The sequence below is a fragment of the Centropristis striata genome, chromosome 4, assembly GCF_030273125.1.
Source record: "Centropristis striata isolate RG_2023a ecotype Rhode Island chromosome 4, C.striata_1.0, whole genome shotgun sequence".
Lineage (NCBI taxonomy): Eukaryota > Metazoa > Chordata > Actinopteri > Perciformes > Serranidae > Centropristis > Centropristis striata.
In genome coordinates, this window is record NC_081520.1 from 34,668,313 (window position 1) to 34,680,300 (window position 11,988).

The 11,988-nt window shown below is 39.7% G+C and overlaps 1 protein-coding gene across 1 annotated transcript; it reads left to right on the forward strand.

The window, feature by feature from the left end:
- The first annotated feature begins 1,080 nt into the window (after positions 1 to 1,080).
- Positions 1,081 to 8,614, forward strand: LOC131970493 (uncharacterized). Its single transcript, XM_059331894.1, has 7 exons — positions 1,081 to 1,219; positions 2,312 to 2,444; positions 4,466 to 4,559; positions 5,139 to 5,275; positions 7,044 to 7,186; positions 7,745 to 7,942; positions 8,063 to 8,614. The coding sequence occupies exons 1-7, from the start codon at positions 1,209 to 1,211 to the stop codon at positions 8,178 to 8,180; spliced, it is 834 nt and encodes a 277-aa protein (XP_059187877.1). The 5' UTR covers positions 1,081 to 1,208; the 3' UTR covers positions 8,181 to 8,614.
- Positions 8,615 to 11,988: the final 3,374 nt, after the last annotated feature.

The following is an 11,988-nucleotide window of genomic DNA, read 5'->3' on the forward strand; positions in this document are numbered from 1 at the left end:
ACCTTTCAACACCTCAGCACATGTAGCCATTTAACCCAACTGAATTTCTTGCACATACAATCTTGCACATGTGCCATAATACCTTTTGCACTCATGTCACTTTGTTGCTCTGTTTGATTTTAACTGTGAATTAGCCCCCTTTCACATCCTGTCTCTTGTTATCTTTTTGTTTCTTGCTTTGTAATTTTGTGCTTCTTAAATTTCTCGAAGTCACCTGTTGCTACGACAACACAATCTAGGGTCTAGAATGCTGGATTCCCCTAAAATTGGCATGTGGCCCTCACATTTGAAATGGTCTGCCACTAGTGTAGTACAATGTCACATACAGTCATGGAAAAAATATGAGACAACCTTTTTCTTCAATTTCTTGTTCATTTTATTGACTGGTACAACTAAAGGTACATTTGTTCAGACAAATATAATGATAACAACAAAAATAGCTGATAATATGATAATCTGGTTATTTGACAATAACCAAGAAAACCATGGAAATGTCTAGATATCAGCTCTTAAATTAAATTCTTATGAGCTATTTTTGTTATCATTATATTTCTCCAAACAAATGTACCTTTAGTTGTAGCAGGAACAATAAACTGAAGAAAACAAGGATTGTCTGATTTTTTTTCCCCCATGACTGTATGACACCTGTCATGAAAATAAAATCTTTATGAATGTTTATGACTTAAATCAATCATCACCCTAACCCTAAGACTATTAAAAATGACATACATAGCCTATATTCATGACAGATGTCACGTCACTCTTATGCACACATAAGTTGTTTAAAGCACTATTTTGGTGCTAACACTTTTTATAATTACTTTTTACATTTTTACTTTTTTTTTGTTTAAGGCGGGTTATTTGAGCTGTCAGAGTTCCCTTAAAAGTTGAATATACAGCTTCACTTTAATCTACAGAGGCTGAGGTGTGCAACAGTGCCTCGCGACAGTTTACCTCGTTACCTCTCGTGCGTGTGTGATACACCTGAGCACTGTTGCCAGGCAGCCAGCAGCTCGGCGGTCAGTCGGTGTCTCACCTGCAGCAGCAGCAGCAGCGGGCCGAGCCAGAGCAGTCAGCACAGGACGGTAACCTTTCTTTCGGTGAATACTAACAAACCCAGCGGGCTCCATGGGTACCAGCTGCGGCTTTACAAGGCTAAACCGAGCCGTTCACAAGGCCAGGAGAATTTACCACAACACGATTGGGACATGTCAGAAAGGTAAGCCAACAGTGTGCTCACCAATTTATTTACATTGAGGCTAAAGAGACCAGAGGCCGGGTCTGACCTCAGCATTACTGCCTTTACACCCTCTTTACCTCAAGCTAGCAAATGTTAGCTCAAACTAACAATAATTTGGAATATCGTCACACTGTTAAAATAATCGCCTATGTCATTTTTTTGTCAAAATATTTTTTTTAACCTAAATCATCCCATGACGCCGGCCACCTATGGTAAAATCGCCTACACCCTCAGTTGATCAGATCATGTGATTTTACCCCTTTAAGATAATGGCCTATGTCAAGTGTGTGACTTAAGTTGATTTATTATGCCTAAATCAAAATAAAATGTGACTTAGGCAATTTCTTGAACATGCCTTTGTGACTTAAGCAAGATATGGCAACACTTTATTTTGAAGGTGTCTACATAAGAGTGACATGAGCGTGTCATAAACATGACATGGGATGTGTCATATACATTAATGACACTTTGAAGTAACATTAATGCTCATGATACTTGTCATGTCATGTTTCTGACAGGCTTGTGTGACTCTTATGTAGACACCTTCAAAATAAAGTGTTACCATATCTTGCTTAAGTCACAAAGACATGTTCAAAAATTTGCCTGAGTCATTTATTTCTCTTACGTTACATAATTTACACACAGTGTTATAACTATGCCAATAGCCATCCTTTGTTACATCCTTTTTGAGTCAAATGATCAATAAATATTACACTTTCAGTGAAGTTTTTTGTGTTTCCTGCAAAACTTGAAATAATGAGTCAGGCGATTATTTTAACAGGGTGATCATATAATTACTGTGTAAGCAAGCAGTCAACAGTATAGAGGCGCCAGTGTCCAGCTATCCCCCGCATACAGCGACTATTATAAGCTCATAGCACCTGCTCAGGTGTCCGCTGCTGCCACGGCAACGGGCCCTAATCTGCATTGTCAGGCCCAGTTCACCGTAACTCTAACCACTCGGCCGGTGGTCAGGGTTTCAGCACACAGCAGGGCTTACATTACGAAAAGACAGCTGCTCAAAGATGTGTTCATGTCCTGGATGACCCCATCTTTCTTGTTCTCTCTCAGTTCTTCAGGTGTGAATACTCTCAGTGGCAGTTTCCCCAAATCCCACTCGTCCCAGTACTCAGACCTCGGGGTTACACGTCGCACACCTCTCTCTGTGGACCAGAGTCCTGATTCTGGACTTGTAGCTACACCTGTGAGTGGCACACACACACACACACACACACACACACACACAATAACTCAGTAATCGTTCGTTGCTGCTCTACTCTCCTCAAGGCATTTGTGCTCCTTACCCTCCCTTCCAACTGTAGCTCAGCCTCTTCCATCTTCTCACCTCTCCTGTGTCCCCCCTTTTTCTCCTCATTTTTCCACTCCTCCATCTTCCACTCCTTGCATTTGAACCTTCCTCTCTCTCCACTTTCTCCCTCTGTGAACTGAACCTAACATTCTCAGTCTGTTCTCTGTGCTCTCTCTTTTACCCTCAGGTCACTGGTATCCCGCCCCGATTGCTATGCACAGTGATTTTTCACCCTCTTGACTATTTGAATAAAGAAAGATGAAAAATAGCTTTTTACCCAATCCTCCCTATGTTCCATGTGGACTATAAAAATACTATATGTACTGATGACTCTGCAAGGTTCATTTCTTAATGGCCTGAAGCAGAATGCCATCTACAGAACATTATTGCACAAAATGGGTTAAAAATGTATGAGTTGGTTTAACTACCAGGTAGCACTGACATTGTATTGATGTTTCCTTTAATATGTATAGCTGCAAGGTTGGTAGACTAATCGACTGCTCAATCTACAGAATTAATTAAACTACTGATTAGTCATTATAGTCATTTTGAATGTAAAAATGACAGAAAATTTTGTTTTCAACCTGTCAAATATGGAGATTTGTGTTTTATATCATTTTTAACTGAAAATCACTGAATATAAAAAACTATCTAAAGACATTACTTTGAACTAGAGAAACCTATAATTATGATTAGTCTGTAAGGAAAATAATCCTAAATTGCAGCCCTAAAGTATAACGTAAAATATAGTCTCTTATATTAATATATTACCAATTATACAATTGTGGAGTGGATGAATCATCAACATTTTTTATTTATTTAGACTGTGATTTGACTAACCACCTGCCCAACATTTGCCCTGAAGAGGGTGTCAAGTTTGTTTCTTCACAGTTTTTTTATCTACTGCACTTTTTATATGTTGTGAGCAGGTGACCTGCGGGCTGTTTTGTCAGTGTCTGGTCAATGAGGGGGGGTGGTCAAGTGCAGCGGGGTCATTCTTGTGTCTAGAGTAACAGAGGAAGGTTTAAAGTTACGCAGGACAAAGTCAGGGTGAACAAGCCCAGTGTAAGGGGCTTGAAAAGGTCATGTAGGGAGAAGAGTTTGTCCAGTCCTCTGAAATAATGACAGTGAAGAAGCACAATACACTATACATCTTGTTAAACTATTCTGTCTCTAAAATGTTCACTTGGAGGTCAAAATTGCTGAAACAAATGAAGATTTTCAAATATTTAGATCGATATATAATAGATTCACTTGCTTTTACTGAGTGTGAAAGTAGCAGTTAGCTCTGCTATTTGAACATCTAGTGTGATTTGATACCTGAAAACTACATGGCAAAATATTTGTGTACAGACAAAAAAGGAAAGAGTGATGAGGGAAAGGATGACATATAAGAGAGAAAAGCGGGGGCTGCTATCATCAGATGATAAAACATGATTGGGTCTTGTAGACCATCGTGCAATCTGAAGGAGTTTGAGTCAAATCTGAAAGCTTTCACCTCGTTAACACGTGTAGCAGTGTTGCTTAATGGTCTTAAAAATGACCCATTGATTTTGGCTACATACTAACTGCACGCTGAGGGGATACAGTTTATATTGCACTAATGGGAAGATGCGGTAGATTAAGCTTTAGTGTGTCTTGTCTTGTTCTCCCTTGCACTGGTGTCGTCGGTATTTCACTGAAACGGCCAAAGTTCCCTCTATATACATACTATATGATATTATAGCCTGTAATAATTAGATGTGAATTAAACTGGGTGAGCTGATGCATCCCACAATTTCACAAATTTGCGTGTTGGTTTTGAAAAAGCTGACTCTCCAGAATGAAACTGATCACTTTCTATTTACAGATCAAGAAGTGTTGCCGATCGCTCCGGCATGTGCTAACATCACTCATCCTGCTTCTTTTTCTGTCAGCTTCCATCAAATCGGTTCCGGTTTGTGTCGTGGAATCGCCTGGAGCAGTGTGATGTTACGGGTGACCAGCTGACCTGCCCCAGGGTCAGAGAAGGTCTGGATCGCTTTGAGAAAATCTACAATGTGAACTTTGCACCACATAGTCCCAAAATACACAAAGCCACAATAGAAGTCCTTACTGTGCTCTGTTTTCTGCAATAACTTTGGATTAAACTAAACAAAAGGAAGGAAGATGTAATATAAGAACTACCTGTGATATTAAAGAAGGGGGAACAGTTTTCTAAGTCATGCACTGCTGCTCTGTGGCTTCTTCTTTTGAGTGTATCTGTTTCCTTTTTGTGGGAGTAAAAAGAATATTTCAACTAGTCATTGGAAAGTGGGATTTTGTTTTATGCTGCAGTGACCTGCATTACTGAATCTAACTTTGAAATGTGTTTCTACACAGGCCCCTACTTAAATTTAAATGATGCGAGCATTCAAAGAGGAAGTAATTCAAGCTGTAGTTTCTCTTCTATTTTTGCGCTTCATTTAACTAAAAAGATGAAGACATAAATTGTGACAAATAATTCAAACAGATAACTGTTAGCAGGGTTAGAACTCTTTTTTCTTCACTTAATGGATGATAATGATGCGAACACTGTTATCGACTCTTTTTGCAATGTTATCATTAAAGGGCCATCAGACGAGGAGCTGTTTGAGCTGCTGAGAGAGGGGGATGATGTATGTTTGGAGAGAGGGAGGAGAAGAAGGAGAGAGGAGGAAGGACAACGTTGGGAGGATAGACTGCAAGAGAATTGGGAAAACTGTCTGGTAAGTCAGCAAACGTTTGTGTGTGTGTGTGTGTGTGTTCTTGTACTTCCTACATAGTGAGGACCAGAACACGTTTTTAACCAATAGAGTGAGGACATTTTTGCAAAGTGAGGACATTTTGGCCGGTCCCCACTTCTTTAAAGGCTTTTTTGAGATTTAAGACTATATATTAAGGGTTAAAGGTTACATGATAATGATAATTAACTGAAACTGTATTGTGTGGTTACAAAACTAACTAAAATCATGGTGAAAATGTCCTTCATTTTCGTCTTTTTCAACTTTTTTTCATACATAATGAAGATGAATAAGACGGAAAGGAAATAAGGCAAAATTTACTGTGACCTCTTTTAATCTCCCACCCAACAAATACCCCATTACAAAAAACTAAAACTAACACTAAAACTAATAAAAACTAAACTAAAACTAGCAAACTCCAAAAATTTGAATTTGAAAACAAAAATTCACAACAAAATTAAAAATAAAACTAATGAAAAATCCAAAACTATTATAACCTTGCAAGGGAATTCACTGTTCCAATGAGGGCCCTCACAAAGATAGAAGTACAAGAATGTGTGTGTGTGTCTGTGTGTAATGTTAAAGATAGAGCACAGGAGAAGACTCAAGACTCAGGGAGGGAGGGGAGAAGTGAAGGAGCAAAAAGAAGAGAAAGAGGTAGATTATGTCTCAGAAACACAACGAGCTTGAACCCAAAAGCATGCCACAAAGACAGTTAAGAGTCATATGAAATTTTTTTTTTTACTGAGGTCTAAAGTCAAAACTGGGTCAAAACCAGGTAATCAGTCAAAACAGACGAGTCAAGTCGTTCAGACAGGTAGAAACAATTGTCTGGAAAGCAAATGCTAATGCAAACTAGACAATTTGGCAAGACATGCATGGAAACTGGCTGGTATACGTGGAAGGGTTACCTAATGTGCCTGACGGGCACAGGCCCAGGGCTTCGTCCGGCCCTCACCTGCAAAATGTCACACGAAGAGACACACACCAAAATGACCACAAAGAAGCATAAAAAAATACAAAGAGACACAAAACCACAGAGTGATTTGTTACAACTACAAAAGACACAAACAATGACTAAACAAAGCTAAACAACTATAGTCTGTGGATTTAGGGGCAGTGGTGGGCCGTTTTGCTGATCTATGCCTAAGAGCCTATTGTTGATACGCTGCCTGTGCCGGTATATATAAGTGCATCTCAATAAATTAGAATATCATACAAAAGTTTATTTATGTTAGTAATTAAATTTAAAAAGTAGAAATAACACATCATATAGATCCATTACACACAGAATGAAACATTTCATGTCTTAATTTAATTAATTTCTTCTAATTATAATGATGATGGCTTACATTTGATGAAGACCTAAAATTCAGTGTCTCAAAAAAATTGAATATTACAAAAGACCAATTTTAAAAAGTATGTTTAATATGGAAATGCTGGCCTCTGAAAAATATGTATATCCATCTATATGACTCAATACTTGGTTGGGGCTGTTTGACTTGAACTACTGGAAATTGACTTTTCGATCATATTTTAATTTATTGCGATGCACCTGTATACTGCTAGGCTAATTCAGGGAATTGGAAGCAGGTATGTGGGAAGTGAAGGTCAGGTGATAGAAACAGCAGTAAAGGGGTTACTGCAGGTAGGAGGGGTATCTGGGTGTGGAATGAAAGTAAACAGACCAAGAAACAGAGTGAGTGTTAGAGATATGAAGACCTTCAAGATTTCACCACCCGTCTCTCCTCAGGAGTTAAATCTGTCCTACCAGGACTTGGGTGACCCCTTCCAGCAAGAGAATTTCCTCCGGATCCTCTGCCGGTTGATCCGCGTGGAGAAACTACAGCTGGTTGACAACTCCCTCACAAACCTAAGTTCTATACGTCTGCCAAGGTATGAACCACACTACCCAGACTGCACCACAACTCCCTCACCTGAAGAACAAACAACAGCTTCAAGGTTTTGAGCAACTATTTGGTTAAACGTCCCTACAGTCATGGATATAATGATTAGACCACCCTTGTTTTCTTCAATTTCATGATAATGATTTTGGTTATTATCAAGAAAACCATGGAAAAAATCTAGATATCAGCTTTTAAATTAAACTCTTGTGAGCTATTTTTGTTGTTATTATTATATTTGTCCTAACAAATGTACCTTTAGTTGTACCAGGCATTAAAATAAACAAGAAATTGAAGAAAACAATGATCTAATATTTTTTTCCATGACTGTATATCACTCCTGATATGAGGACTTATTATCAAGCAGCTTATCTGGGGTTTGGTTTATGTTATCCTGATTATCTTTTGTTTCCTTTGCCACATGGCATTATTATGTTGTATGTTTTTTTATTTATTTTTTTGCATTTTTCTTCCTTTAACACCTTATTTTTCACATCAATTACCACCAAAGCTAAGATAACTAAGTCCTATTTGTGTTTCCTTCGGGCAGGTGCAGAATGCTAAACCTGCACCGTAACCACCTGGTGTGTCTCCGTCAGCTGCCAAAGCTCCCAGCAGTGGAGCACCTCTGTCTGTCTGAGAATGCCATCGGCTCCCTGGGGGGACTGGGAGCTCTGGGGAACAGCCCGCTCCGCTCCCTCAACCTGACCCACAACCCAGTGACCTTCACTCAGGACTACCGTGCACGGTGAGGAGACAAAGACAGTTAAGGAGAGAGAGTCCATCAAAGCAAGCAACAGTAAAAGGAAAAGAGACAGTGTTTATTAAAGGTTCTTGTCCTTTTTCTGTTTTTTTTTTCTCTGTACAGTGTTTTCCTCTGTTTGCCAAAGTTAGAGATCCTGGATGGAATCCCCAAGCTGCCAGAAGACTCTCTGCTCACTAGACTACAGTTCCCAGAAACCACCAGGATGTGCAGCATTTTATGACATTCTCTCCATGGATGGACGTCTATGGAGTCAGATCTTCCAGTCCTACAACACTTGAAGCAATAAAAAGGCTTCAAGCAAAGTACTCTACAGCAAACTCTGAAGCTGCACTACAGGTTCGATAGAGCTGATCAATGTATTTACACAAATTGTGTTGCCGAAAAATAATGCTGTCACAGGAAATGTAATGATAATGTGCTCCAAGGCCATGCAAAATACTTTTTATGTAGCAAAAATTGAGACTATTTTTATACACTCTATCCACATATTTTGATAATAAATAGAAAAAACTATAGTCTTTTACCTGTGTTTTGCATCCATTTGTGTTCAGATTTTAAATGAATGTGGTGCAGTACAGAGATTGAATGGTTGTGACGAACTTTGGCTCTGATGGAGGGAAAGACAAGAAGAATAATCAGATCGCTACATGACTCATCTCCACCAGCTCGCCGTGTTTCAGGACTTTGCTGAGCCAACACATTCACACTCCTCACTCCTTTATCTTCTACAAACCACACCAATCATACAGTGGAGATTTTTGTATTACTTTCCTTTTTTTAAGTCAACTAAAATGTAGACTATTTTATGGATTATTGAGTTTTTAATATGTCGCTGTCTGTAGTATACAACTGTCATATATGAGAAAAGAAACAGGACATCCGCTTTCTAAAGGCTTATCAAACATTTAGTGTTCAGATTCCCCGGAATAATGGCCTCTTGTGTCCTCTGACTGACTGGGTAATGACCCGTGGGCCGTGTGCAGCAGACACACAAAACATGTACACAAAGAGTAATCCTCTGTAGCTTGCAAAGCACTTACATAGGCAGGACTTAATTCCCACTCAAAGTATGTGTAGTCTAGGCCTTGTAAAGTGCTTCGGATGAAAGAAAAAAAAATGCATCCATACTGTCTTACATAAAGCAGTGTTGCAGGGGTTACGCACATATTGCCCCCTCCTGTTGGTTGGAGTTGATTTATTCATACATTGCAGCGGTGTATTCTTTAATAATGGTTTCATTTTCAGCCTGCACCTGAAACATAAACACACTTTGTTATCTGATGCCGCAGAACACAAGTATGAATACCGGCACACATGCCCTGAAGTGAGCGCCCATGCACGTACATGTGTCTCAAGTATGAACTGCGACACACGCACAAAAACAACGCTTGCTTTCTCTTCCCTCACAGTAATGTGGAGAAACACAATTTAAGCAGCGGATATCTCTCTAACAAGCATACAGCCAGGCACAAACTGCCAGTTACATGCCTCATTGGGATTCGTTTAAGTGTGGAAGATTGTTTGTGCAATTGCATGTTATGTGTGTGTGGAGATAGAGATGGAACTGAGATCATTACTGCTGCAGAGAGACAGTATAATGAGCTCACTGGATCCTCATGTACTGCAAACAGGATCCAGGTCAAAAAGAGAAGTTGCTGTCTTCCAAGTGATGGTTTCAAGATGTCATCAATTATCTTTGTGGCCCATTTCATCATTATCATCTCTTCCAGTATGGCAGTAAAATAGAGAGGAGTTTGAGTTGATTTTTCCAAAAATCGTGGGTGGAAAAAAAATCTTTTCATAGCTTGGAGCTTCAGCTTTCAAGTAAATCTTGCACTGGTGTTAAATGGAAGATTGGAGAATTGGTGGCAGTCGTGTGGGCATGCGTCTCAAGATAGATTCCGGCTCTAGGCATCGACACGTTAAAATTATTCATGCCTGGTAATTCACCCATGAAATGATGACTGAGAGAGAGAGAGAGAGAGAGAGAGAGAGAGAGAGAGAGAGAGAGAGAGAGAGAGAGAGTGCGAGAAAGTGAGGCATGTGGAGGACTTATCATCTCTGCCATTGCTTGTCACTGTGAAAATGTGTATGCTTGGCATGTGTGTGTGTGTGTGTGTGTGCGTGCGTCTCCCTGTGGCCTGCTATTAGCACAGTAATGAGACACCTGTTACTCCAGTACTCCTCCAGCATCCCACAGTCCCTCTGGGGAGATCAACAATCTCACAACAGCAGAGGGATGATGACAGGAAAAAAAGAGGCAAGAGGAGAGGGAAATAGAGAGGGAGGAAATGGAGAGAAAGCACAGGAAGTGAGAGGAAGGGCAGAAATAGAGTGAGAGGAGGAGGGATGATTTGATTGAGACTGTGTGCCGGGGACAAATGTTGTTCATTAGAGGTAATTGCCTCTCTCAGTCAACCCCCTCTCGTTTGATTTTCATTTCATCCTGATTTGTCGGTTCATTTCCCATGTGAGCGAGTTCACACCTAATCTCCTCACCTCACAGAGGAGAGGGTAAAGAACAGTTGAGAGGATTTATACTTTGGAACGTTCGTGGCTCGCAGTGCAGATGTGAACAAATGAGCGCCCAGGACATGTAAACTCAACAATGAATATTTATGATTCCCCCCCACGGCTTGATACATATTTATGATCATCTTGTCTCTGTTTGAAGATAGACTTGACAGAGGAATTGCACACAGCTCGAGTCAAGTTATGAGCTTGCTGCAAGTCAAGAATGCGCCCACCTATCAATTTTATTAGTCGTGTCAGGCAACAAGACAACAACAGCAGTGAACAACTTCCTCTGGATCCTTCATGGATCTCTGCAAGCTGCACATTCAGTGTTCTTATCAGCAATTTAGTTGAGAAACAGCAGCCCAACTCTGAGGTTCCTCAAACTGACTGCGCTCCTCATTCTATAGTAAATATTCATGCAAAACTATAAAGCTGAGAGCATTCGTAAGAATACTGTTGTAGCATTCTAGCAGTCTGGGTTTGACATGCCATCACCAGTAATATATAGCAGGGGATGGCTACAAATGGGGCCAAATGTGAAGTCAATTTGAACTTTTTGAAACTTGAAACAGAGTGTGCATAGCATTAAAGCACGTACACTACTGCTCCAGCTTGCTGTTTTTCAAAAGAACTGCTCTAAACGAAAGGTCTCTTCAAAAACAGCCTTATTCATCCTGCCTCCAGTGTTGTTCTGCAGCCCTGTGCTCTCAGCAAAGTGCCACATTATGTTGCTCATCCCTGGCAAGTTTTATTTTTTTCCTCCAGAATTTGTCCCAGAGGCAGGACGGACAGGTAAAAATAGACCACAGCCTGATTCTTATCTCTGAGGAAAGCTCTACTTCCTGCACAAACATTAGAGGATATAATATGGAACATCTGCATTAAAATGACCAATTCTTCAGCTTTAAGCCACATTTTATGAGACACTTTTTAGATCTTGGTTGTTTTTGAATATATAATAAACCACATTAAGGTTTTTAGTAAGCAAACTTTAGAAGCAGCTGTCCACCAAACATCAGAAAAAATGAATTATTTTAACGAGAAGCTGCTTTATTCAGTGTTCTTACCAGTTTTAATTGCCAATCGTCCCAGGCGGCAACCTCTGTGTCTGAGCAGTGAGCCAACCAGGAGGAGCCTTAAGCTGCATTTTACCAAAAATTCCAATAGGGGGCGCTGACAACGGCTGCAGAAACATTTGGGTCCATTAATTTCAATACAAAATGAGAAAACTTCTCACTTGATTTATTACCTCAGAATTTTTTTTCAGGACAACAATCGCTAGTAAAAAGTCTCAATCGCTAGTAAAAAATCTTCTTCAAGACAATTTGATTAATTGGTTGCGTATCCAAGGCAATGTGCCAATAAAGATATACAAGTTATGAGACCAAACTGGTAGACATCCTTATATATACGTAGTGAAATACAGTGAAATTATATATATATATATATATATATATTTGTTCCTTAAAAATGTCTTGTTCAGCGTTTTTCTTAGGTAAGTAACGTACATT

What these genes read in the sequence shown, in the direction of transcription:
- LOC131970493 (XM_059331894.1), top strand. An exon ending in AGAATTGGGAAAACTGTCTG is followed by an intron (nt 5,276 to 7,043) that starts GTAAGTCAGCAA and finishes GTCTCTCCTCAG; the next exon opens with GAGTTAAATCTGTCCTACCA. An exon ending in AGTTCTATACGTCTGCCAAG is followed by an intron (nt 7,187 to 7,744) that starts GTATGAACCACA and finishes TCCTTCGGGCAG; the next exon opens with GTGCAGAATGCTAAACCTGC.